General features: G+C 43.1%; 2 protein-coding genes across 4 annotated transcripts in view; one reads left to right on the top strand and one right to left on the bottom strand.

Moving 5' to 3' along the window:
• The window catches only part of LOC133162785 (fatty acid-binding protein, intestinal-like), a 30274-nt gene extending 3081 nt beyond the window's left edge, over positions 1-27193 (top strand). Inside the window, exons 2-5 of one of the 3 annotated variants that reach the window (XM_061292226.1) lie at positions 18136-19158; positions 26299-26471; positions 26709-26816; positions 26924-27193. In XM_061292226.1, coding sequence (XP_061148210.1) covers positions 26310-26471; positions 26709-26816; positions 26924-26974 — 321 coding nt within the window. In that variant the 5' untranslated portion in view covers positions 18136-19158; positions 26299-26309 and the 3' untranslated portion in view covers positions 26975-27193. Of the gene's footprint in view, positions 1-18135; positions 19159-24084; positions 26021-26298; positions 26472-26708; positions 26817-26923 lie in introns of those variants that run through there. The other 2 variants (XM_061292218.1, XM_061292231.1) reach the window with 2 other exon arrangements.
• Positions 13965-19214, bottom strand: LOC133162754 (doublesex- and mab-3-related transcription factor A1-like). Its single transcript, XM_061292177.1, has 3 exons — positions 19073-19214; positions 17484-17992; positions 13965-14929 (listed from the first exon to the last, which is right to left on the bottom strand). The coding sequence occupies exons 2-3, from the start codon at positions 17872-17874 to the stop codon at positions 14424-14426; spliced, it is 897 nt and encodes a 298-aa protein (XP_061148161.1). The 5' UTR covers positions 17875-17992; positions 19073-19214; the 3' UTR covers positions 13965-14423.
• Positions 27194-27463: the final 270 nt, after the last annotated feature.

The following is a 27463-nucleotide window of genomic DNA, read 5'->3' as shown; positions in this document are numbered from 1 at the left end:
TCTGTTGATTTTGTTTTGTCCATGACTGAATCAAACAAGGTTAAAAAATTAACCCTATCATGTATAAATATATATCGTAAATGGTAAATACTGGACAAATGTACAATGAAGCACGGGCGACGGAGTCAAACCACAAAAATGAGAAATCAATTACTAAAAAAAAAAATGGCTGGCAAATCACCCAATTAAATTCAGAGCACTGCTGAAGTGCTCAAAACTTCACCTCTCTGTTGTGCCGCAAATATGAAGTGAAGTAGGTCCCCACACGAGAGAATACTAGTCTGCGCATTCTCATAGAATATCGTTATCCACCATCTTGGTCGGCTGCCAACCGCGAGTTCGCTCCAGGAAAAAAAAAAAAATCTAGTTCCGCCAACACGAGAGAAAAAAGCAAAGTGGCAAACGCCTCCACATTCGACTTTTCGTTTGACATGTGAAAATGGGCTAATTTGGCGGATACCTCCAACGATTCCGATTCAATAGATTCCTCCCGAGGTTCCTGGAACGTGTAAGCGGGGGTCAGCGAGAGATTGCACCTTCAACTTAAGTGGGGCCGTGGGGGGTGGCTGTGAACAAGCGGTGCTGTCACGGGAATCATTATCACAATTCCAAATATCTCATTCTGCGTTTTGTTGTAGCACAGCTGTAGGCCTCCCCCCAAGTGACAACATTCCCATTGGAGTAAATAAACAGCCTGACCATTAATTTAAGGAAATACGCTAAGTGTAGCATTCAATGTAAATCTATTTTGGGAATCTCATCTGACATAATTTGTCTGGGTAGATGATTCGCAAAATTAGCTGGAAAAATATATCAAGTCTAATTGATAAGTCAATTCTATTTTTAAAAATGGCATTTGATTTCGATTTCCAATTTCGCAGACCACCTGCAATCCCGCCTCCGACCACTAGAAGGCCGCAAACCAACGGTTGACAATCCATGGTGTAGATAATCGGGTTTTTAGCACAGTGGAACCTCTCAAATTGAAGAGGACAAATAATCTGATCTGCGTTAATAAAGAGTCCAGCCAAAATTTGTGGAATTATTTATTAATTTCTGAAATAAAATGCTCCAATTGAAGGCCTCCCCACGACAAGACATCTTCATCTTGGCCGATAAACGCCCCCTGGTCACTATTTATAGTAAAGTGTTGATTTTCAAGTAGCGAAACCATTAAAATCGAAGACCCTCGACTGACGGCCTCCCTGATGGATATCTACTTCAGAAGAGACGCCTCCTTCATCGGCGTGAATAAACAGCCCAGCCGCTATTCGAGGAAAGCCTTCATCTTTGGAATCGCTTGAAGCAAGCAGTCCACATAAAAGCTTAGCAACCTAATAATCACATTCCTACAAAACCCTTGTTCAATATTTGAGGAAATACTTCGAGTATAGCCCTTAAAAGTCATTCACTAAAATAATGTATAAGTAAAATAATGTCTGCTATAGCTGTCAATGGCTGTGATTTTTACTCTACAGTGGGAACCGCTCAAGTTGCCTCAAATTAAAATTCCAACAGCAGTTGAGTAAATATTTTTAGAAAGTCAATGTCAAGTATGTTTTGTAAAAGGCAAAAAAAGTAATTATTGGGAAGAGAACTGCTCTCCCACGAGCGCAGTTGGGGGATTTTACCACACTCAATTCCCAAAGCCTCCCTGTAATAATTGCGCGTGAGGGGAATGCGGGCAGGTCGCCTGATTTCTCCGCAGACGTCGCAGCCCCGAAAAAGGTTTGGCTCCGTCATCCCGACCATCTGGCGGCCACCGCGATGCGCAACTTCTAATTGGAAGCACGGTGATGGGAGGCAAGAGAAACAAGGCCGCCAGATGGACAAGCGGGTATTCTTCACTTCGACTCTGCCGTGTAAACGGGAGTTCAGAACATACCCCGAGATTCAACCAGTAATCAAATTTTACGGCGAGTGTCTTACAGTACATTAGCAAAACAGAACGCCGATCAGCTGTTGTCGTATTTTGCTGTCCCAATATTTTTGGCATGAGTTGGCAGATCGACAAGCATTACATCCGTGACTAATGGCGTCTCATTGGTTCCGCCCCGCATCGTTCATAAAGCGATTCGGCTCGGTGTTTGATCACTCGTGAAGCCGCTCAAACAAAAACATCGCATCGCAGATTATCGGCCTGCGATTAAACGGCTGTTTTCCTCCCACGTCACTCGTCGCGACACGCAAACGTAGGTTGATCTCACTTTGGTTCGGTTGTACACGACCCCCCTCCCCCACACACACACATTCGCAAATTGATTCCCTTCGCCGCCATCGATGACTCCTGTAATCTTGTTTTAATTAGGAAAGATGTAGCGCACGCTTTCTTTCCCGCAGCTACGCCACGCTGGCAACAAATCAATCACTAAGGCACCGGTTGCCGCGGTGACGGACAAAATGGGGGAGGTGTGTTTATGTGCCTAAAGAGGTAAATGAGTGGAAGTCACTTGCGGTTGAGAGTTTTTGTCCGACCCAAATAAACTCCGCCTCCCCAGATCGACTCCGCCCTGACTGGCGTAAATAAACACCCTTGGCAACTCTAAATCAATTTGAATAAAAACGCTAAAAGCGAAAGGCCTCCCCCCGTAGTATGAAACAGCGGTAGTAAAACTTGAGAGACATCAACAGGGTTAACAAATGGCATCTTTTCTCCAAGCTCAATACAAGTCAACGAAGCGTTTAATGCTAATGAGAGTTGGCTTTTGCGGAAACTTTTCCTCCGATTACTTTCAAGCCATCTGTCGGTGCGAAAGCGCCACTTGGAACAGACTGTGTTCCTCCACTCTCTGAACATTATTTGGACAATATTTCAGCGCACGCCGCGTGCTAACGGCCAGAACGAGGCCATTAGCCGATGAAAACAGACGGAGCCCCAGTACAATTTTGCGCTACGAATTACCGGCCAAGAAGGTGGTGAAGGTTCGACGCTGCTCTTATAAGGGCAGCTTGAAAGAGCTCGTCAACAAAAGATTGGTAAAAAGTAACAAATAACAAAAAGCACCTTTTTCCTGGAGCCATTTTAAGATATGATTTTGAGTCAGTATTGACGAGTTTGCTGGCGAAAGAAAGTAGCAGGAAGAGGTGTTTTGATTTATTTATGGATTTAATGACAAAATGGATGAAGGAAGCGGAATTCAGAATAAAATGTCAAAGCGGTAAAAAAAAAAGGCAGAGCAGTTTTATTTATATTTCACATTTCATACACAAGGCAACTCAAACTCAGTAATTGGAGAATATGAGATGAATTTGAACTGAAAGATGGACAAGGGTTAGGGAATCAAACCCGAGTTCCCTACCCATTGATTCTTTGCCTCAAACCTTGAGTACTGATTCTTTGCTCAAACCTTGAACTGTGGCCAAGTTGTTGGAAATGAGACGTTGGTTAGAAGCGACCGGTCGGCCGGGCTATCTTTATCAGCGCCGAGACAAGCACACGCAAAAGCTCACAGGCAATTGAAATTGTTTCGGGCACCTGTCATGCTTTATTATAATTAGCAAGCGGACGTGGAGATAATTGCCATCAGGTCGGGCCCGCTTTGTCGGGGTTAGCCAAAGCCCGACGTCTCGCATTTCCTCGACGTTTTATTTAAAGGGTCGCCGAGACTCCGTGAAGCAACGCCGGTGGCGACTTTATTAGCTTGGCGGCAGAAGGCGAAGAAGGGAAGAAGAAGAAAAAGCTCAGTGTGGCCTTTGGTTTTGCCCAATACGACAATATTTATTTAAAAAGTGTGTTTAATCTGATTACAGTGTGTCGGAGGGGTAAAATGGATGGAATTAGCATTAAATATTTTTTGTATTAACTGATTATCTCAATCATTAATCAGACAAAAAAATATTTTGTAGCTTGTGAGCAGCAGGTCAATTTGTCCAGCGTACTTAGATTTGATAAGGTAGTAGCTTTGACTTTGAGTGTTTGTGGCTTTTAAAGGAGGGGCTTGGCCTGGTGAGTGACGTGGGAGTCAGCAAGTGACTGTGGGGTTAGCCTGGTTGCTAAGGTTAGCGCCCGGCCGTTAGCATTAGCCAGCCCAGTTAAACAATGTGTTGCTTTACTGTAGACATTGTTTTTCAAGTTTGGAATGATTCCAAATTTTTGCCATTCACTCTTTTTTTTTTAAAGATTTATTTTTCCAAATAATCCCCACAAAGGTTTGAGGTTGACATGGTGCATTTGAATTATTTGATTTATTTGACGACTGGTTTCCAGCCCTATTGTTAACATCTCAACATGTCAACTATTTTTTTTAATACAATGGCTATCAAAGCTATGCTGTTCTTCTTTTCCATTCCCCGATTTTGCTTAAAAGAAATACGGTGTGGCGGAATTTTGATGGCGGAAGCCAAAAACTGTTGGATGGCGGGGGCATGAATATTCCAAATGACTAATGTTGCACATGCTTACTCCTGACATATCTGGCTTCCGCGGGGAAATAAAACACTTCTAATGCGGGGGTACCATCTGTTATCTGTTGCTGGTGTTTCAGCACAGGCGGGCTCTGTGCGCACACACACACACACACACACAGATACACACATACTGTATTGCAAAATCCATTGGGGAGCATCCAAACAGACAGGCTGCCTATACAAATCGAGCATTCCTTTTTGTTGCTGTTGTTGTAAATCTCGCACTGTTGTGGTGGGGGTGACAGGGACTGCACTCACTTTTTATGCTGGCCATAAATACCTGGACCTGTCTCCTTGCAGCAGCTGGAGTCGGATAATATGCTGCCGCTATAAACAAGCTGCCCCCCCCCCAAAAAAAGGGGGGGTGGGGGGGAAGAAAACCCACAAACGCCGCATTCATACTACATGCACTCTCTCGGAGAAATGTTAGGAGCTATGGCCCGAAGAACGTGATGGGTAGATGCGATAGTTGACCAAATCAAATCTTGAAGTTACCTTGTTTCTTCTTCATCACTCCAGTAACTAAACCAATTACAAATGAGCATTTTGTATGGATGGATGGATGGATGGATGGATGGATGGATGGATGGATGGATGGATGGATGGATGGATGGATGGATGGATGGATGGATGGATAGCCAGTCCATGACAAGAAGTTTGCACAATTTCGAGCTCCACAAGCGTCTGTCGTCGGGACTTGCCGCGATCGCACGTCACCGAGATGCCAACTGGCATGACCTAAATGTGTGACAGCAACAAGCGAGCTGACATATTTCCCACCGCTGATAACGTTCAACTATGAATACATGCACGGAAATCAAATGAATTTGGTTTTCATTCCTATATATATTATATATCAGATTATATATATTATTCCTATATTGATTGTTTGATGCCATTAAAATGAGTTGTTGTTTTTAATAGTAATTAGCTAGCTGCACTGTATTTGTTTAGAGTTAACACCTGCTATTTGCAGAGGTATAGAAGAGGCAAAAAACAAATAGGTGAGGGGAGAATAAGTGTTAATAGTTGAGGCTTCACTGTAATCATCAATGTTGGGGTTTTTTTTTTATGAAAGGGGGAGCGACAGCAGTTTCCCGATTAATTCTCATTTGACGATGAGGCAACAGCAAGATATGGCAGGCGGCTAGCGCTATCTAATCTAACACTGAGTTTTTGTCTATGAAAATAACTGCTCGCTTATCGCCGCCACCTCGGGTTTATTCATGCAGGTCTTCGCCGTGGCCGAGCGAAGGGACTCGATCGGTGGCGGCGGCCAGCGATAGGCCTTACTTTCGTCTTCGCCGAATCCCATCTTTTTTTTTTAATCGGGCTAGCGGAAATGAAAGGATGCTATCTCGCAGCCGCCGCCCCTGCATCCACGTCTCTGAAGACGGGAAGGAGAGGACTCGGACCTTTTTATTTTCAGGCAGTAGAAGGAAAACAAGCTTTCGAAAGATGTGCCGATGAATCCAACTGAGAAAGTCGTTTAATACCTTGACGGTAAAATGTGCCGGTTGCTAGCTAACGAACAAATGAAGAAGATGAACTAACGCAAGCGGCCCTGAATGTTGAACATCACTTATTTTCACATGTTAAAAACATGCTAACATGTCTTTACTGATTAGTTACTAACACTTCGAGAATATATCTTGAGGATTTACTAATTCTATTGTTCACAGACTGAGCTTTTGATTGGATGACTAATTGACATAGAAGAGAGCGCAAAATTCAGGTTCAACATTTCACGTGGGTTTTATGTCTACTAATTCTCTGCTGCTAAATCAGCTCTATTAATCCGCCAAATAATTAACCTCCACTGCTTATGTTGTATTTTGATTCCAGCCGGCAGTGTAACATGCACATTTTCATGATCTAATTACAGAAAAAAAATATGTATATACAAATGTGTTTATGTATATACTATATATGACGTGTGTGTGTGTGAGTATTTTAACGGGATAATTTTCATCGACATTTTGGAATCAGTATCCCAGAAAACAATTTATTAAGATGCACTTTGCTGAGCCCACTTTTGATTTCCCATCAATTTAAATCATCTTGTTTCTGCTCTTTGTTCAGTGAAAAAAACTCAATCTCAGCCATTAATGATATTTAAAAAAACTGCCCCTGTATTTTTTCACAAAATGCCAAGACTTCAAGGCAGATGGATCGATACACGGCATGGTGTTGTTTTGGGTACCGTATTTTCCTCCCTTGCCCAGAGAACATTTCATAAAGGCCAAAGGGGTCGGCTTATCGTGGAGCTAAATGCCAATGTAATTATTAGTGCCTGGAAATAGTGGAAAGAGGAAGCACATCCAGAGGCAGGACACCGTATTTAATTAATAAAAGTCACTCTAGGGGGGAGAGGGGGAGTCATCATTTCTGAAGAAAAAAGACCCCGGCAGCAAAAAATACGAGATCAGAAACTTGTGAAGTTAGCACGTCAACGTTCACGCATCTGTAAAGTATCTTATTGTTTTCTTTTGAGCACTTTACCAGTCGATTATTATCGTTCCGTGAGGTGCAGGCCACTGGCAGCCTTTCTCGATGTGAAAAAAATGCAAACAAGAGCTGTAAACGGGGAGCAAAAAAACAGTCTTTCCCTTGCATGTGTGATTGGCAGCTTGATTAATTAGCTAGTTGGACTTGAAAGAACTTGACGAACCCTGTGTGGGCTTGAGCTGTGACTGAAATATTACAGAAGCCGGCGAGCTAGTTGCACTTTCCATCAAAACCAATTCCACCTAAAAATAAATTATCATAAATTTTGAAGAGCAGAAAGAGATCATTTTGTTCCACCACAGCCCCAAATCTCCTTTGTGGCTGTCCACAGAAAATCGGTATCGAGATGTTTCTATGACAAGATAATCATTTTGGTCACATCCCTTTCAATCTCCACCAAATCCAGACAAACCTGGACCTGCGTGGAAATTGTATTCTTGGAATCGGTTTCACTCAGCTGTTTGCTTTTTTTTTTTATCGTAAGATTTGCCCACGCCGGGTGTTCAGTCCATCGGGCGATGGTTCATTGTGGCCTTCACCCTCGCAAGCCAACTGTGTCCTACATCCAAACAAGATCTGGATCTCTTCCTTCTGAATCGCTCCGACACCCAACCAGGGACCTGGACAACATAGTCTCAAAGATGATGCCTCTGGACAAGCAACAATGTCCGTGAGATATTTTGCTGGTTACTCTCGAGCAAAAACCCAGCGATTCAAGTCGCCCTTTGTTTCGATTAGCCATCTTTCGATGCCACTCGAGTCGACTCCACCAGGGCCCTTCTCGCTACTGGATCCTGTCAGCCTCACTCTCTGCCTGGTCGCTTTCACCACCAGCCCTATGTTCCCGGCCCACGTGTTAACTGGAAACTGCCTAAAGAAAAGAAATGGCAGCAGCTTTGAAGAAAAACAGAAGAAAAAAAACTAATCAAGGTCCTTTAAGGCAGGGGGGAGGGAAAAAGACAGCACCAAATGTTTCTTACGCAACCGTTTTGTGGCTTCTCACACAAGAAACAATAGAAGTGACGAAGCAGATGCATTTCCCTCGAGCCAATCAACGTAACACCTACACCCTCCCCTCTGGCTCCTTCACGCTGGCATCAGCTCGTCACTTTTAAATGGCACCGCGGCATTCTAACGTTTCTTTTCGCTTACTCACAAGGAGCCTTTAAATGGCCCGTCACTCAGCTAAGACAAAACGAAAAGAAAGATGCTCATCCTGAGTCACCCAGAGCCTGATCCCAAGCAACTTTGTCATTCGGTGGCTTTGCGAGAGATCTCCTCGGGGCGGCATATTGAGAGGTTTCATTATTGTCTCGTCTGCTGTGCAGGAGGGTCACCATGGTAACACTAAATACATCAAGCAGCTCCCCACAAAGGAAATGAGCTTCTTCAGCGGGATGCGCTTCCAGGCGGCTGTGGTCAGCATGCGGTCAAAAGGATATTAGATGGGAACGATATTTAAAAGAACACTACTCAGCTAGTTTTTGTATTTTTTTTTAATGCATCTCTGCAATTATTGTTATGATAAACACTGGAACATTGTTTAGCCAGTACATTCAAGTTTGTCTTTTGTATGTCAGGGAGAAGCCAAGATTTATTTATTTGCTTGGTTGTTTATTGTTTTTTTTTTTTTTAATTATTATTATTTCAGATTATAGTTATAGGTTTGTATTATATTTAATTAATTAATTAAATGTAATCGCTTGTAAGTATTTATAAAGGTAACATCAGATGAATTGGAAATAGCGTTAACCTGTTTTGGGATCACAGTTTCTGTTTTCGACTATTTTATGGTTTTACGCAATTACAAATATTTGGCTGTGGGGTCTTAATGTTTTTATTTTCTCTCCATACTTTTTCCTCATTTTCTTTTCAGTGTGACTCTCTTGCCTCTGACCCAGCCCACTTCTTCCATTACCACCACCCCCCCCCCATGTCTGTTATGTAACAGAGGACGATAAGACTCATTGGCATTCCGCTCCATCTCCTAACCTTAAAGTGGAGTGACACGCTACAGCATCTTGTAGCAGGTTTGTGGTTTCAACACACCGCGGATGCATCCGAGTGTTGCCGAGGCCTGCCAAATCGCATTATGTAACTCCCAAGTGCTCCAGTTGGGACACGGCAACATGACACGTGATTGAAGCTGAGGATGGAGGGGGGATACTGGTGACAACACCCATTTTTTTGTCACCCTTGGGGCCATTTGCCATGCTGAATTCATATTATAAAAATCCTGTGACGCTTAAAGGCAATCCATATGAAAACAAGGGACAAACGCGAGCCACGGGGTTGCCTATCTGCCTCTGGAAAAATTCAACATCGTAATGAGATTATTTCTTAACTGTGCATAAAACACGCGGCGGGGGGAGCAAATGGCGATCTCTCTCTATGTGAGAGCAACGATCAACGCCAATGGCAGCCATGCGGCCAAACAAAGAGATAGAGGCAATGACCTGTGAATGTCATGGACTCCTCCTCCGTTGTTGCTGGCCCAATTTAGAGCAGATGCTGCCCCCGTTTGGTGGCTTGAGGTAGCGCTGTTTTAGCAAGGGTCATCTTCCCTTTAATAAGCAAGTCACATTATCCGCAACAATGGAGTGCTGAAGAATTTGAGGTTTGTGGCAAGGATGCCACAAGAACGTTTTGGACTGGACTGCATTTTCACTGTGTTCAGTCTCGGGCTTACTGTAATTGTAATTTTGCTCTTAGCTCCTCAAAATGTAAGACTTAGTCTTAATTGACGAATCCTCAAATCTTGATCTTGACACCGTGGTGATCTTGATTAGGTCTGGGTCCCTGAAGTCTTGGTCTGAACTACCTCAAAATGTTGGTCTTGACTAGATACGGGGCTCCTTAAATCTTGATCTTGACTCATCTCCTTCATACCTGTGTCTTGAATCAGTTTCGAGTACTCAAAGTATTGGTCTTTGTTGTTCTTGGTCAACCCCTAATGTCTCGGCTCCTTACATTTTTGTCGTGGTCAAAGGTCAATTAATTGGTCTACAGTGGAGAGAAAGTCTCGTTTAATTTGTGGTGTCATTTTCTGGACCAAGCGGCAGCCTTGTAGTGAACAACCAAGCCTCTCTCTCGCTCTCCCGCTCTTTCTATGAAGCATCAATCGGAAATAGAAGTGAACGCAAGCACAAAGAATTCTAACAGAGTGGAAGTGGATAAAAGGCGAAAACCTGTTCAGGGAGCCTTTGGGACTCTCCAGCATGGTTCATTTCCTGAAGCAGTTGGTCGACTATTTATAGGCTGGCATAGTGGTACCAGTTAATCCTCCACCGGGCTTCTAACCGTACGCCAGCTGGCAGAGCACGTGACGTTTTCGCATGACGCTTTTCAAGGTACGTGATGCCATAGTGGCAAACTAACCGTGACCCGTGGCAACAAAGTTTTATTCCATTCTAAATGTGCAAATAACAATTTAAATGGCCTTCCAAAAAAAAAAAAAAAAGATTTTATTTTATTGCAGGCAGATATTAAAAAGCGCCGTCTGTTGTGTTAGGGGCTCAAGTTATGGGTTAGTGTGGAGATTTAGGTTGGGTTGAGGGGGTCAGGATTTGGGTTAGGATCGCTTCAAGGAAGGTTGATTGTTATGGTTTGGTTTTGGCTCGGTAAATCATCTTGTGGTCTAATTTGCGTTAAGGGTTAGGATTTCTGATAAGCGTTAGGATCATATTTTGGTGAGGGTTAGTATCAAGCTTGTGCAATTATGTGGATTAGGGTTGAGACTTAGTTTAAGAGTAGAGTTGTTTTTATCATCAGGGGTAGCGATTAAGTGTCCAGTTTTGGGGTGGTTACATTCAGGTGTCCTTCAAAAACGAGCCAGGCTAACAGATTCCGTCTTCTCGCTACCAGATCTGAAACAAGCCTCAAATTTTTTTGCTGGTTTTTCCAGCTGAGTGATTGCCATGCCCTGCTTCCTCTGTGTCTGAATATTCCCAGTTAGCTTGCCCTGAATTGATTTGCGCTCTCCCCTGACATAGCCACTGTGACAAGGTTATGGAAGAACATGACAGGCTCGTTGGTGACTTTCTGCAAGCCGGAGGCAAGTTGAGATTTCCGGCTGCAAAGCAAAAAAAAAAAAAAAGTCTCGCTCTCGTTGGCGGAGGTTAAACGGCGCTTCCGGCAAAAGGCTGGCTTGTCAGCATTGTGGGTTGAGAGGAAGTTCTCCGAGGATTCCACAATGCCGAATAAGTCACTTTTGAAAATCTGGTCAGTGGATGCTGCTTGAAAAGACGGCATGAACAAACAATCTGCTTTCAAAAGAGCTGGCAGGGATTGAGTTACTATGTCGAAATGCATTTGCTCTGAGCATCATCTCGCTAAAGTAAAATGACACAAGACGACTTCTTCGTAAGATCCACAAAGTTTATCCAGGTAGGAAGTCCCCTCCGGGAAGATGATATAGCCCAGGCGTAACTCAGCAGTCTCCATTTTCTCATTTTTTACGCCAATCGCCGGGGCAACGTGGGCGGATGAGTGATGGTGTCCATTAGTAAACATAGCGCCACTATATATATGCGCTAGCAGCCTAAAGAGCCTGCGCCTTTACCGAGCCCCCCCCCCCCCTACCTTTTCATTCCCTGCCTTCCACTCCCGCCTTGGCCATCCATCCTCCCTAAGATTGTTTTTTTTCTTCTCATGGCTGCGGTGCTGCAGTGGAGTCGCCAATCAGACTATTTCTCTTCCCATTTCTCTTCGTGCGCTCCGTTTTTCAACCGGGAATCGAACCCGGCTAACATGACAGAGGCTTTATATATTGCAGCAAAATGTCAGCAATCTGCTATGTCGTCTAATTTCACTCAGTTGGTCTGAAAGTGATTTATAGACAACTAATGTGTCTTTCTTTTTCCACATATGCCAGTGACATGTTTTTTTACATTATAAAAACCTAGATGGAGAAAGATATTTTCTTAAGACTTGTCTAATTGCCCCATCCCAAAATCCAAATGGTACGCTCCCATTTATGGCATCTGGAGGACTGCTAATTTCCCATTTAGCTTTTCTGTAACTGGCACCGGTCGCTAATTGCGGCGGATGCGCAATTAGCATCATGTAAAGCACTTGAGGTCCAATCAGTGAGCCCATCTAGCGAACGATAAACATGAGTAAACCCCGCCCCTCCAAATGAATCACTCATATGTCCCCCTATTCATCTACTTCATGAATGACAAAGTGGAAATGGCTGTCATAGCAGCCGTAGCAGCACAAAGCCCCCTGATTGCGTTCTGGCCTCTGCCATGATTTTTTTTTTTTTTAAATAAATGTTCTGGCACAGCGTGTTTGACTCATTGCCTGATTGCCGCCTTTCTATGCTTCCTTCATGGAGAAAATAGCGCCTTCCTTTCACTTTTGTGTTCATATTCATTGCTATTTTGAGCACAAAATAGCTGCTCAACCGTCAAACACCTTCACGAATCGAGAAAAAAAAAAATACTGGCATTCAAGCTAATTTAAATGATTGACGCCCATTACACTGCAATACGATTGACTCCCATTACTACGCCATACGATTCCGTTTGTTATTTAGCCATGTATAAAGAGACATCGTATTGTTGCCGATTGTGACGTACACAGGTCACTTGTACGAAAAATTCCTCCGCCCCCTTGGTCTACCTTTGGAAAGTAGCAGTTAGCAAGAAATCAGGTCAACGACGGGATTAGCGACAAACTTGAGCAAATCCTCTCAAACTGCGAGTGAACCCGGAGACGGTGTCTCTTTGCATATTCGAGACGGATGGAATAAAGCGGCGGGCGTAACGTAAGCGCAATGCCCTCCCCGTGAGCCAGGATCCTAAAAGTAAACATCATTAGGAGACCTCCACGTGAACCAGCGCTGAGGCGGAACGTGACGGAACACAAACACAACTATTTATTTGTGGCGCCGTTCGGATAAAAATTCGGCTAAAGCTAATATTAATCTATTAAGACCAATACCGAAAGCGACATCTTTCAATTGTTGCGCAATTGTCATCGCGTTGGTATCACTAGCTTCGGAGCCCCGTTGCTAGCTTGTTACTCATGAGGCAAGCACGTTCATTTCAGTGGCCTTCCAGCTGTGCCGCCTTCTGCCATTTGTCATCCCGACTAACAGACCCACGGCGGCGACGTCCGTTTACTTTGGTTCAATATCAGTCGGGGCCGTAATGAAATGAAAGTCGCCCTCTGGTCGCTATAACAACAAACTCCTCGCAACGGCCACACAATGGCACGGAAACAAAAAAGGATTTCAAGGTCATAGAAGATCTGCCAGCCATTTTGTTGGCTAAATTATCAAGACTAAATCCACAAAATACCCTCAGACCGACAGCATCAAGTAGCTACTGATAGCTCGTGCAATCGTATATTTATCAGTTTTGCTCTACCAGCAACCGATATCAATGGTGTGCTTTCCGTTGTGATATTGAATCGCACAGTATCAATCCACAAATTCATATTGATATCACGGCTCCATGATTATGCTACAAACAATAATCACAATTATTATGATCAATATTGTCGTCACGATCATTAATAACATTTATTCAATGTTTTTGGCACTTACATTTTTTTATTGAGATCCATTTTCAGTTTACCAGCAGTATTTGATGGTGTAGTATCATGTTACCGGTGTCATTTCAAGTACAGTACCGTGCGTACCAGTATCAAATATTGATATCACAATCCATCTTGTTCATTATCTGCATCCATCCATCCATCCATCCATCCATCGTCTGCAGTATTAACATAATTGTCAACAATACAACTTGCGCGTTTCTGCTACTGCTTGAGTTGCAAGACCTCTCCCAAACTCCTCATGTGGTCCGTGCTGCACACATGCTCGCTCAGTTGGACGTTTTGTCCCAGATTTCTGCAGGGGGGGGGGGGGGGGGGGGGGGTTGATCACAGTCCGTTTTTAAATCATGGTGGCAGCATGCCCCCTGGTGGAAAAGTATAGCAATCACAACAACCATACCCAACAAAAGGGAACCTGTGATAACCGCGTTTGTCCGTGACTACGAGGGAGAAGAACGTTTCAAGATGATGCCAGAGAGAGCCCGGATTGCTTAAATTTTTATTAGGGTTAAATAATAATTTCAATCAATAAATATCAGCAATGGTTGCAGTTAACAGTGGATCAACTAAGCAAGGTGTAGGTGTAGTAACTCGATTTCGAAATCCTAACCCTGCTTTAAAACCCTGGTATGAACCCTAACCCTAGTTCTAAACCCTTGTTTGAAACCCTAACCTTAGTTTGAAACCCTAGTGTCTTGTTGTCCATTCGAACACTCGTGACTGGCATCAGGCACTTATTTTTCAAATAACTTAGCCCTAGAAACTCTGCCTAGCAACTAGCTGCCTCATGCAGGTTTTCCTTGCATACATTTTTTCTTGCATAAATCATTTCTTGGCTGACTTTATTACTTTAATACATGATTTCATGCCACAAACTGGAAAAAAAAACCAACATATTTTTATTTTACAAAATTTACAGTTATTGGAAAAAAGTGATGAGGGAGTCATTTGTCAGTGGTGAGGCGCTTATACACGCTGGCACTGCACAAAAGCTCCTTTCCATGCAGGTATGAAAGGTCTCGGATCACGCCGGGGAACGAGTACGCGTCCAGGGGAGGGCGCAGCGGGAACACCGGCATCAAGCCTGACGTGACGTATGGCGTCATCATGCTGGCCATGCTGGTGGCGTTCGCCGACGAGTAGGCCAAGCATAAGGGGTTGATGCCCAAGCGAGGGTTCAGCCCGTAAATGCCGTCCCCTATGGCGGATGGCGGCGGAATGTAGAGTGGCGCAAACGCCGACTTGGTTCCAGCTGGCCTGAAAGAAGACCTGAGCGGGCAAGATGAGGCGGGACCATCGGCTGATTTGACGCTGTCGCCTTTCCGCAATCTGCCGCTTGACTCCAGAGTGTCGTGTTGCGAGTTCTTGAGTTTGGCCGACTCGCTGCCTGATTCGGGATCCAAGGATGGCCGATGCGGGACCTCGTATTGGTACTTGCTCAGGCGATCGTCTGAAAGGGCAAGGAAGGTCTTAAAAAGTCTGGATTTATCCAGGCCACTTCAAGTATTCAAGTACTACTTGCTACTTGGCAAACTCCTCAGCATGACTAAAGTACAAAATGACATTAATTGTTTTAGTCCCGCAACTTTGTGTTTTCAAGACATGTCGAGGAGCCTCCGTGTTAAAAAAATAAATAATTCCATCGCCCGATATTCTTGAAATTGGGTGTCTGCATTGTCAACTTTCCTTTGACATCTTTTTTTAAAATGACATGACTGGGACTTGCTGACAAGATGGTTTTTTTTCCCCACTTGTCGCTTTAGTTTTATGTTTTGCTATCATGAGTCTGAGTTAGGAGTTGGGAAAGTTCCTTTTCTACACAAACTAGTTCAAAGTTCCGTTGACAAATTTTAAAATCAACTTGTTCAGTTCATAGTTCATAATTGAAATGTATTAACTAAGTTCATCGTTCCAAAACAAAACAAAAATGAAATATTCATAGTTCTCAAATTGGACAGCAAGGAGTTTTTTTGTTAAAAAAAAAAAAAAAAACTTGTATTGTAAGAAGGCATTTTTGTGGGGGGGGGGGGGGAAAGACCATGCTTAGTTAGCAAAGCTTTTTTTTTTAGTAAAAAAATTACCATGCATAGTAAGGCTTTTTGTAGTATTTTTTTTTAAAGAATTGTAGGGTTGCCAAATCCTTTTTCTCCTGCTTAATTAAGCCTAATTTACAGTGTGTTTAGCGTGATTTTATTTTGAAATACCGTTTTTTTCCGTGTATAGTGCGCCCCCATGTATAGTACGCACCCCTAACAATGGCATGCTGATGCTGGAAAAAAGCTTGTACCCATGTATAATACGCACCCAATTTTTATGAATTTTTTAAAAAAAAAAATTTAATTTTTTTTTTTTTTTTTTTTTTTTAAGTCCCAAAGATCGTCACACACGCAGGGAGGCAATGGGTCCCATTTTTAAAGTCTTTGGTATGGTCTTAACTAGGCTGGATGTCATTTTTTTTGTTGGCGTTGATTTCTCCGACTGCCCCTAAACGCACCACCGCGCTCCGTGCGCACACGGCGGCTCTGTATGGGAGAGACGTTGAAGAGGAATAAAAACACCCTTGGAAACCAAAACTTGCCCCTCGTCGTGACTCGGAGCCGCAACAAATGTTTCGGATTTGTGTAGGGTACATTGTGACAGACGGCAAACTAGCAGGTGATCGAGCGAGCGTCTGATACAAGAGCATTGCGGTCGTATGGAGCGTGTTTGAAATGAACAGCAGAGACGAAAGGAACAAGGCAAAGTGTTGTGAAATAAAATATTACCTGTAATACGCATTTTGTTATTTGCTGATTGAAACTGCTAATTAAACTGTGAATTGAAACTAATAGGTGGAGAACTGAACTCTCGCTCTTTATATAGCTGACGTGTCTTGCGCAACCGTTCTGCGCATCTGTAATGGCGGCCTCCGTATGACGTCCGGTCCGCGATGGAGATTAAAAAACAAACAATATTTGACAATAACACACCATCGAGGATTGCACCATCGCATCAAACGATGTGTCGTCAATTATGAATTTTACTAAGTGTGTTGGGCAGGATGGCTGAATGCGATGCGCGATTGACAACAAACAAGAAGAAAGGTGAGTTTTATTTCGGGGGAAATTTGTCATGTCTCGTCCCCAGTTTTGCTATGTGTCTAGGTTGCCATAGTTTCTGTTCGTGTCACCCCGCTCTTCCTGTGTCACCTCAATCGATGTAACGTGTTTTGTATTTAAGTCCTGTCTGCCCCTCGCTCACCGTTGGATCATTGCATGTGTTACTGTCATTCTGTTCCTGTCTTTGGTAATGTCACCCTGTCTTTTTGTTCCACGACTTTGTCGGTCAGTCCTGTTGTTGGTTTTGTTGTACCATGACTTTATTTAAAAAAAAAAAAAAAAAAATTTTCTTTGTACCCATGTATAATACGCACCCCAGATTTTAGGACAATAAATTAGTAAAATATTGCGCACTATACACGGAAAAAAACGGTATTCAAAGAGAAAACCACAAAAAGCATCATCAGGTTTGAGTCCCTTTATATAGATAAAAATGAGATTGCCGCTTTACTTGATATATTAAATGGAAGCCTCTGCAACATTATACTATTTAAACATTAACGTAGCTAGAGGGGTGGCCACAGGGACACTGGATCCCTGGAATATGCTAGGACAGATAATTGACTTTTGGGTGTTTTTCAGGATATTTTTTTAATTTATTTTTTTTGCAGGCCCCCTGATATATCCTTGGTCTGCCCCCACCCACACGAAAGAAATTCTAGCTCCGCCAGTGACTTAAATAAAAGAAAACATTTGTGCAAAAAATTTCTACCCATATGTACAAAAACATCTCAAAGTGTCTAAATGTACAAAGTTAAATATATTTAACTAAAATGTTTTCAACAAATACAGCATTAAAAAGTTCATGTAGCTTTGGAAGCTTTTAAATAAATCCCTTGTCACCTCTCCAGAATTTTTTTTTCCCACCTGATTTCAGTAGTTTACATGTCAAATAATCAAACTCACCGTCTTTCAAGGCGTCGGTTGGCAAAACATCCAAATCTGGCGGGTGGCCGCCTGCGGCATGCGCGAAGGGCGGCCCCCCACCGGGGTACAGCATCCGGATGTCACGCGCCTCGCTCTCCTCCTGCGCCTGCTGCCTCCTGAGCGCCACCTGGGCGGCCATGACCCGCTGCCTCTCAGCGATGAGGGTGCATTTGGCGCACACGCAGTCCCGCCAGCGACAAAAGCGTTTGTGGCCCTTCAGCGCCGACACTACGCCGTGGTTGCGGCAGCGGGCGCACTTGGGGGTGCGCGGGTAACCCCGCTCCAGGGACGCCCGCAGGAAGAGGGGGGGCGGTGGAGGACGCAGCAAGTCGTGGGCGCTTAGGCCCAGCGGTCTGGCGCTGCCGTCCATCTTGAGAGAAGTGGACGAGTGGTGCAGGCACACCAGAGCGCACCCCTTTAAGGCGTCTCCGCAGGTGGTGCTGAATGTAACCTGAAACCCGATTGAGGAAGTCCCTCAGTCCCGTCCTCTGCATTGTTACAAAAAAAAAAAAAAAAACACCAGTACATGTCATAAAATAGCACACAACTGAATGCTTATTCTCATTAGGGTCACATGTTAGCTAGTCTATTCCAAATTATTTTTTGATTCAATTTACCTTTCTTTTTCCAGGTATGGCAACTGAGAAGAAATTCTCATCTGCAATGGCGACCTGCTTGCAGTCACCAGAGTACGGTCGACCCCTGCTAATTTCGCAGACTCACATTCTTTATTTTTAAATAGCATTGGTTTAAAAATGTTTTTAATCAGAGATAAGTTTTCAAGAAGTGTTTTTTTTCTCTAGCACATCAGTTTTAATTAAAATAATAATCATTTAGTATTATTTATGATCTAAGGGATAGGTCCAACAACAGATGGATTTTTTTTTCTGTAAATCACAAATGTTCTTGTTTAGTAGCCTTGTGCAAAACCTTTTGAAATGAGCTGGATTCAAATCCTGTCTTAAGTGGCGCTCGTGAGCAATCAAACGTCACCGTTCGAATGATTTGAACACAACAATGGTGACAAAGCAACCACTCATTAGCTACCTGGTTATTCTGCCCAACCAATTAGCTTGGGGTGAAGCTCTGTTTACTAGCCTTGTGTGATTGGTGGAGGGCTAATCACACCTTGCCACATGTTTCATTGAGAGTGCGCCACATTCAAAAGTACCCCCAGTTTCCTCCTATTACAAGCGACAGATTGTCTTGCCTTGCGGCTACCTGTTGCTAGGTAAATGCACCCCCCCAATCAATTGGTCACAAAAAAAAAAGATATGTTAGCCACGCCCACCAGGCTGTTCCAATGGCAGGAACGACCGGTTTATGAAGCAACTGAATATTTCCTCGGTATTGCATAAAAAAGAACTTTCGGATCAGGAAGATTTATGACACAGTCACTGCTCTGTGTTAAATATAAAATAAATATTTGAGGAAAAAAGTGAAACGGCACCATCCGCTGTTCATTTGGCAAACCTAGCGGCCTGGCACGGCATGTTGGGCAATAAAGTTCTGCATTAACTATGAGCAAGTTTATTTTGTACAAATGGGCGATAGCAGCGACCGCTCACCTGTTCCTCGCTTGGACGCCCGCTCCATCCGTCGCCGAGCGGCGGATCTTATCAGCAACAGGCCTGCAACACCTGCACGACAAACAGTACGTGTACATGCGTTGCTTTTTTTTTCCCCCTAGCAAAATAATCTGCTGGCACAAAAGATGCTTTGAGATGAAGCCACGCGATTGGAGACGCATCTCGAGCGGGCGTCGCCAACATCTTCGGGCAAGCAAATGCGGCGGCCTCGTCTTCATGGCGCACTGAATTCGGAGCTTGGAATATTTCGTCTTTGCTTATTTTGCCTTGTAAATTGATTACTTTTAAAGTTGTGTTTTTAATTTCATTCATTTTAACAAATACATATTTTATAACACTTATTTTACAGTTATTTGGATGACCCGGCCCTCTCCCACATGTTTCTGTATGGACTCCGTAGGTGGTGTAACTTTTCTTAAAATTGAGAAATTATAGTCCCATTTTATTTTTGTGATTTATTTGGATAGCCTCTGCTAGCCTCGGCTTTTCTTTTATATTACATTTTCATTTAATCTAATTCAATCTATTACCATTCTATTCCCTCCCAAAAAAGCTAATGACTTCATTTCCTCCTTACTAAGAGGATTTGAGCTTTATCTTCAAATTTGAGTGACTCCCCCCTCAAAAAAAACATTTGATCCCTTCTAGCAGGCAGGGTCCCACAAAAAGAGTGGGCGGGCGTACACTCACACCTACTGGGAGAATTGGTTTTACTCCAGCTGTGACCATCTAATCCCCAGTAACACGCCGTCAACTCAACACCCGCACTATTTTGTTTGTCCCATTGAGGGCTGCCAGATTTCTGTAAGAATTTTTTTAGCAGATTAACATTTGGACACTTTTTCTGGTTGATACAGATATCGGCCCATAAGCTCGAGAGAGCAACCAAGTTTGACCTTGTTTTACAGCAGAAGAATACACAAACAAAGTGGTTGTCCCGGTTTACTTATTCTTTCCCCCAGCGTATCAAATGTAAACATCTTCAGTTGACAAACGCACTTTTGTTCGTCCTGTTGCAACTTGATCGCAAGCAATCTCGAGTTAATAACGTGTGAAAATCTTTCAACCGCCTTTGACACGATGCTATCAATGTATTTGTTGTTTTGTTTTGTTTAGTCAGTGTAATGACAAGTTGAGCAGTGTAAAAAGCACCATTCAAGCATGGTACTAGCACAAGGAAATAACAGTAAGTGAAAAAATCAAAATCACTCCTCATTTTTAAATATTTTTGAAGTACTTTGTCCTGCATATCATCACCTACTGCAAGTGCAACTATGACACATCTGCCATCAAGTGGTGATTGGTGCTATTACAATTTAAAACTACAGTTGACGCCTTATTATTTTCTGGGATTTATTCCTGCATCCCCCCATCTTGTTTTTTGTGAAAAAATGATAATTAAGACTTTTTTGGGGAAAGATTGCTGAGCTTTGTTAAATGACAAAACAAAATCAGAAGAGAATTTCCGTTTGAATTAATCGAAGGGCCACTTCGACAGACAAAAAAAATAATTTCCCCAAAGCACAAAGAAGTTTTTCAGTTAAACGACTTTCTATTGACATGAAACTCCAAATGTGGCTTTCCTACTTTCTCACATTCGCCAAATAAAAGCGGACGCCAAAAAAGCTCGACCTGAATAGAAGCAACCGGATCAGATAAAGGCCTGTGAACTTGACGTTTCAGTTCAGGCCACAATGACACAACATCAAACCTGATAAAGACGTTCCCTTTATCTTGTCCTGGGGAAGGAAGTCGTGCTTTGTTGCCACCTGGAGCCCACCGCTTATTCTTGCTTTGCTCCTCTTTTATCTGGCAAGCAGCTTTGTGCTCTCCATATACTCTACATTGCAAATAGACTTCAGTAGTGGCGGGCAGTCTTATCTGTCATCTGTTTTTGTGCCTTCATAGCTTGGAAGAGGGGGTAAAGGGCTGAAAAAAATCAAATAAAATGAACATTTTATTCAAATGTTAATCGAATGTTTTTTTTCCTCAGAATGTCAGTAACTCTAATCATTCATTTAATCAGAGTAATAGAAACAGTAATATAAATAGCACAAAAGTCAAGAAAGATAACGCAGCATTAAGTTTTGTTGACAATTGCATTAGAAAAAAGGCAAATACAAGAATATTTTTTGAAGCGAATTGATGATTTTTTTTTTTTTTAAATTAAAAAACATACGTGTCATCAAAATTTAATTTTTGTTCATTATTTATTTTATTCTCAATAAAAACACTGTTACCATTGCCTGATGGGAGCTCAGCATCAGCTGTCATGCGATAGTGTTGGCTCGAGAGTGAACAAATAACTTCCTAAAGAGTTTCGTTCTTTTTTCAGTTCTAGTGGTTAGAGTGTCCGCCCTCAGACTGGAAGGTTGTGGGTTCCAGCCCCGACCGGGTCATACCAAAGACTGTAAAAATGGGACCCATTGCCTCCCTGCTTGGCACTCGGCATTAAGGGTTGGAATTGGGGGTTAGAAGGAGTGGAGCTCTTTACAAGCCCGTGGCTTTGTCTCCTCCTTGCACAGTTATTGATATAATAATAGGTGCTAAACAATAAACTACCCAAACTACCCATAGTGCCGCGCATTAACCAATACACTATGGAACTTTCACTACTGTCACACTGAAGGTACCCTATATGGTTTAATGGCACAGCTCAAGCAAATAGACCAGAGACTTGAGAGACCCCCCTCTAACTCTAACCCTAACTCCCATGCACCCACCCAGTTAACATGGGCGGGTCAGATCAACGTGTACCCTCGTCGGGTAATTTAGTGTTGTTGGTTATATTGAACATTATCCATGACGATTGCTGTGTGTCATGATAGCACAGTGGTTAAGGCTCTGTCCGAGGAAACTATTCAAATTTCATTGCGTCATGGGTTCAAATCCCATTGATAACTTGACAATTATTTTTTTCTTTTTAATCTTTGCTATTTTTTGCAGCCAGTTGGAAATGCAAACGACACGTTTCGTTCTGCGTTTTTATTGAGAATTTGAACAGTTTTGCAATCAGGAAAGTTCCAAGTCGCTGTGACGAATCTGCCATCGCGAAACACAAAACTGAGCTACTCGCCTTTATTTCCCTCTTATTTAACTCAAGACGGGGGGCAAGATAACATGGGAGCAACTTGACATGTAACACCGACGCGCATTTGTCGTCTTTGGCGTCACCATTGTTCGGTGGCGCTGAGGCGTCGTGGAGCAAAGTGAGGGGCCCCCACGGATACCCGCTAGACCTCGGACCACCGGCCAAGGCGGGAGAGGAAGACATGGAAATCGAGAATAGGGGATCGGAAGATGTGAAACGATTACAATGGCGAACTGCTATTGTTTAACCAGATTCTGGAAACAAAGTGTACATTAATTATTTTCAAACTGTGAGGAAATTGTTCAAACATCAAACACAAACAGCAAAAAAATGCATACAAAAAAAAACTGACCTGTATAGTTGGAATCGTACTTTTGACAAACGATGTCTGTCGGTTCCAAAGATTATTTTTACCCCACCTTGAAACTGTGAGTTTCTTTTTTCTTTCATCAAATATACAATAGTTAGTTGTTTACTTCAATCGAAGCACACTGGATGCTTACATTATTTTATTTGTGTATGCTCCAGAAGTGTTAAAATTAATCAACAACAAATCGATTATCAAATAAATCTTCTTGTATATTTTATTTAGTACCATTTTGTAACTCAAGATAGTACAAACCTTCTGATTTCAGGCTGTCAAAAATAATAATCAAATTTATCTCAAGATAGGACATTTGTAAAGATCTGTTTTTACTTTGGAAAACAATGACCAGCAATCCTTCTTGTGTGATACTTCGTTTCGTTGCTCACTAAATAATACCAAATAATAAAAAATTATTGATTCATAATCAGAAATTGACGGAAAACCTTTTCTCTTAAATATAATTGAAATCAAAGCAATTTGTATTTGCATAATCGATGGAATAATCAACACAGTAGGCTAATCGATTCTAACATTCAATGGTGACAGTTTTGCATGACCTTTGCATTCAAAGGTGCATTTCCTTGGAAGTATTTGATTTCTCAATGATATTTTTAAGACATTTCATCAGTGCAACTTGTTTTTATCTTGCATTGTGCACTTTCTCATACCTGTAGGGAAGATGGTTTGCATGGTTACATTGCAGGCAGCCGGTGTTTTGAAAGCGTTTCAAGCCGAGGGATAAGTGCAGTTGGAGCAGATAAGGCTAGACAGTGTCTTAATTGTGTTCTTAACAGATCTCAGCCGCATCCTGGAACAGGCGCGCCTCCTTATCGCGGGCAAGGTGTTGCTAATCTGAGCGTCAATCTCACTAAACTTGACTACGCAGAGGAACCAGTGCATAAATTCTGAGAAGAGAGGGGGGGGGGGAAAAAAAAACTTCACGCTTAAGTCACAACATTTGCCAAAATATGCCCGATCCCAACCATGCAGATCACTTGTATGAAACGGACAAAATTTTAGTTGCGTCCATTTGCCCGACACGTCCAATATAGGCCAATTGAAGTCAGTTTGTTTTGCAGTCATTTTCACCTCAAGCTACATGTAGCTTTAAAATAGTTTGTCACCTAATGAGGCGTCAAAGCGCTCGTTATAGGGAGGGAGTGCTGTGCTGGATGAGAACGGGACAAAAAGCAACACTGCGAAGGGGCGTTTTGTTTCAATGGGCCACCGCGGGGTGACATCACAGGTCCTCTAAGATGGCCTTTGTATGCCCAGCCCCCTTTTGCTCCTGTCATTAGCCCCTGATCCCAAAATTAGAAGCCCCAATGAATACCACATCGGGCCAGTAACTTAGAGAGGAAAATACCTGTGGAGCTTCTGGCCACAAGAATGCAACTTTGTTTATATTTTATTAATATTATTACATATTATTATCTATGATTATTATATTATATTTTATATTTTTTTATTTTATAATTAATTATATTTTTTATTATATTTGATTTAATATATTTTTTTAAAGATATATTTCAACAGTAAAACTTAAGACTAAAAATTTGAGCCTGAGATGAGAGCTGACAATGCGGTGTGTGTATGATTTAGCGCAATATCAGTGTTAGATGCCGGTATGGTGATACTGTACTGTCAGCCATTTTTATGCTTCTGAGACAACTTTACTCCCAAGTCAAAGTGGTCCTGTACCGTTTCGGGTGTTTTTCCACCATTCCCCAGCCCAAATCATCAGGTGGCATTCAATGACACGGCAATACGCAACTCTGCTTGTGAACTCGGGCGCACCCCCGCCCCTGGCGATCTAAAAGGTCATGAGAAACATTGCGCTAATCCTTTCGCCGTTCCTGCTCGTCTTCTGAAAGCAAGGGGGGCGGCGGGGAGGCTTTTGTTTGTCCCGAACAAAAGGGATGTGGGAGTGAGCAAAGAGTCGGCGCACCAGCACTACCACCTGCAATTAACAGCTTACAGGTCGGCCCTTGGATGACCACACGGAGGAGAGGAAACGTCAAGATTAGCTGGGAAGGAACTTGAAAGACTTTTGTCACACAGTCTTGCTTTAAGCGGAAACGGGAGGACAGTCACCTTATACCCTCGGTACTGTGATTGTGGAGGGCGACGGAGGATGGTTTAATCACGCGGCTCACTCAATCATCAACGAGGTCTTTTGTTTGCCGCCCCATATGTTGGATTGGCCTCCATTGACGTGGACATCTGCCCACTTGGCTCTGTGATAATTGGCTGGAAATAGAGCTTTTGCCCTATTAAGACTTAAACGTGTGCTCACGAATCTCTGCTAAATGTATCGCGATATTTTGCCCGCATTGATGACAACATCCCGATAGAGTGATAAGGTTGCACGAATTTGTGTAAACGGCAGAGACGCATCATCGACATACTGAGGAGGAAGAGAAGCATGGCAGATCATGGATGCATGCATGCAGTATGAGGGCCCATGGGTGGTGGATCATTTGTCAACCCACACAGGAGGCATGCTGGTAGCACACACACACACACACCTCATTTCAGTGGGGGGGACCGGGTGGAAAGCACGGGAGGATGTAGGCCCAAGCCGAGCGTGACGCCCCTTTACTGACCAAAAATGGAACAAAATGAAGAGGGATGAAGATCACGGGGGGGAAAATAATACATGTACAAAAGATAAAAACCAAATTCAAACAAAGAAGTTGACATAAAACATAACGGTAGTCAAATAATGTCTCATGCATCAGTTTGTGGACCAATATAATTTCCACTAATGTACGATTGCACAACTTGTTTCTGCTTCCCTCAAGTGGCCAACATTAATATTGCAACTTCAATTCTAGTTGTCACGACAGCCGGTTTATATATGTGAATTCCTGTACTTACTAAGACCAACCATCAACCCTAACCAGAAACACAAACCTTAAGGCTCACCCTAAACCTACCCCCCCTAACTAAAACCAGTCACAATTATTGTCGGTACTTTTCCTCGGGGTCACTACAAGCTGGCATCACGCCAGTCCGAGTTGCCAGCGTGGGATCTAAACTCATTTCTATGCTGGGCACAAACGCAGTTTGAAAAGGCCTGAGAGGAACAAAAAGTGAGGGCGAAGTGGGGGGGGGGCTCAGTTGACTGAGTGCCCCCACACAACAGCCCATCCTTGTCCTCCATTTCTGCTTTGCCGAGAACAGTACCGCAGTGTTCCGGGACCGAGATTTATCGGCGTACCCTCGCGCTCGGGGCCCGGTAAAGATAAAGGAGCGCATCACGCGAGGGCAGCGGGGGGGGGCCGCCGACATAGGGGGAGCAAAGCCGGGTGTATATAAACGCAGGTCGGCGCACATTCCCGATCCCACGCTCCCGCTTGTGCTATATCGCCCACCTCACCCGTTGCCCGGACCGCAGCCATGGCGTTCGACGGAACTTGGAAGGTGGAACGCAGTGAGAACTACGACGCCTTCATGGAACAAATGGGTGAGTGTCAAGAACTAGCCGACACACACAATCTTTTGAGGTGCACAGACTTGCTTCCCCAAGGGTGAAACGATTACTTGAAGCGTTGAGACACGTTGGGCTTCAGGGACAAGAACCGACTCGTAGCAGATCCCTATTTCGGATACTCGTGGGGACCTATTTTTGGGCGGGCCGAAGCAGCGCAGGGAGTGTCAATCAAGTTGCATCTGATACAATTTGGTGGCAGGAAGTCAATCTCAGGCCACTCTCTCAGCAGCGCAACCCTCCCTTTCATGTAGGCATCAACGTGATGAAGCGCAAACTCGCCGAGCATGACAACCTCAAGATTTGCATCCAGCAGACTGGAAACGATTTCCACATCAAGGAGTCCAGCACCTTCCGCACCAAAGACATCCATTTCACTCTTGGTACACCCTTTGACTACAGTCTGGCCGATGGCACCGAGGTCTCGGTGAGTGACCTAATCAACTAACTGTTTCACTGCCAGCCCACTTAAAATGGACCTTTGCCGTCTATAGCCGTCAATGACAGCGAATGACTCAACATGTAGTTGTCCTACAGGAATAACAAACTATTGAGGATTTTTTCTACCACTAGTACACAATTACACCTAGTACATGGACATGAAGAGTATGGGTGGAATGCATACTCACTCGGCTGACTACGAAGGTTGGTGTTTGTCCATCAGGGTACGTGGGAGATGGAGGGCGAGATGCTGAAAGGCAAATTCACACGCAAGGACAACAACAAGGTGCTGACCACCACCAGGATCCTGCTGGGAGGAGAACTAGTGCAGGTCAGTGGTGTTTAAACACTTTGGAAAGGACAAAGTAAGAAAAGACAATCGCTTTCATGCTGTAGCGTTGACAGGTTTCTAAACTTCCTTTTCCTTCACACCTACAGAGTTACAACTATGAAGGTGTGGATGCCAAGAGGATCTTCAAGAAGCAGTAATTTAGATTTTTGTTACCTACTGTAGGTTTCTTTTTCTGTATTTTTACACATAGGAAACATAATTGGAACTCAAAGCAATATTAACATTTTCCATCAAATCCATGTAAATGGTTAATTCTTTGCAAATAATTTAAATAAAGTTTATATACATTTAAAAAAAAAAAAGTTTGCAAGTGCAGTTTTTTCATTGGGATGTTTAGACGCCTGTAATTACAGCTACTGTCCACACGAGGTCAACAAAGGTCTATTTTAAATAAAAAACTTGAATGTAATATTCTGTTACTTTAAAAAATAATAATGGCATTAAACAGTGGTCCAAGTGTAATTGAACTGCTGTTGTTTTTTAATCATTTAAAAAGCGATCAATCTTGTAGAAGTAATGTAATGAGCATTCCAGCCACTAGATGGCGCTGCGTAGCTCTAATGGCCTGACACATTCACGCACACACACACTCTGTTGCTCATGGGCATACCACTTTAAAAAAGCAA

This window comes from Syngnathus typhle, linkage group LG1 (genome assembly GCF_033458585.1).
Source record: "Syngnathus typhle isolate RoL2023-S1 ecotype Sweden linkage group LG1, RoL_Styp_1.0, whole genome shotgun sequence".
NCBI lineage: Eukaryota > Metazoa > Chordata > Actinopteri > Syngnathiformes > Syngnathidae > Syngnathus > Syngnathus typhle.
The sequence above is the reverse complement of the archived record's forward strand: the minus strand, read 5'-3'. Positions and strand labels throughout refer to the sequence as shown.

Bases quoted from the DNA above. Each gene is read 5' to 3' on its own strand.
- LOC133162754 (XM_061292177.1), bottom strand. From the start codon at position 17,874: ATGGACGGCAGCGCCAGACCGCTGGGCCTAAGCGCCCACGACTTGCTG. The intron at 14,930-17,483 runs GTGAGTTTGATT...TTGCCCTTTCAG, and splicing joins AACCGACGCCTTGAAAGACG to ACGATCGCCTGAGCAAGTAC.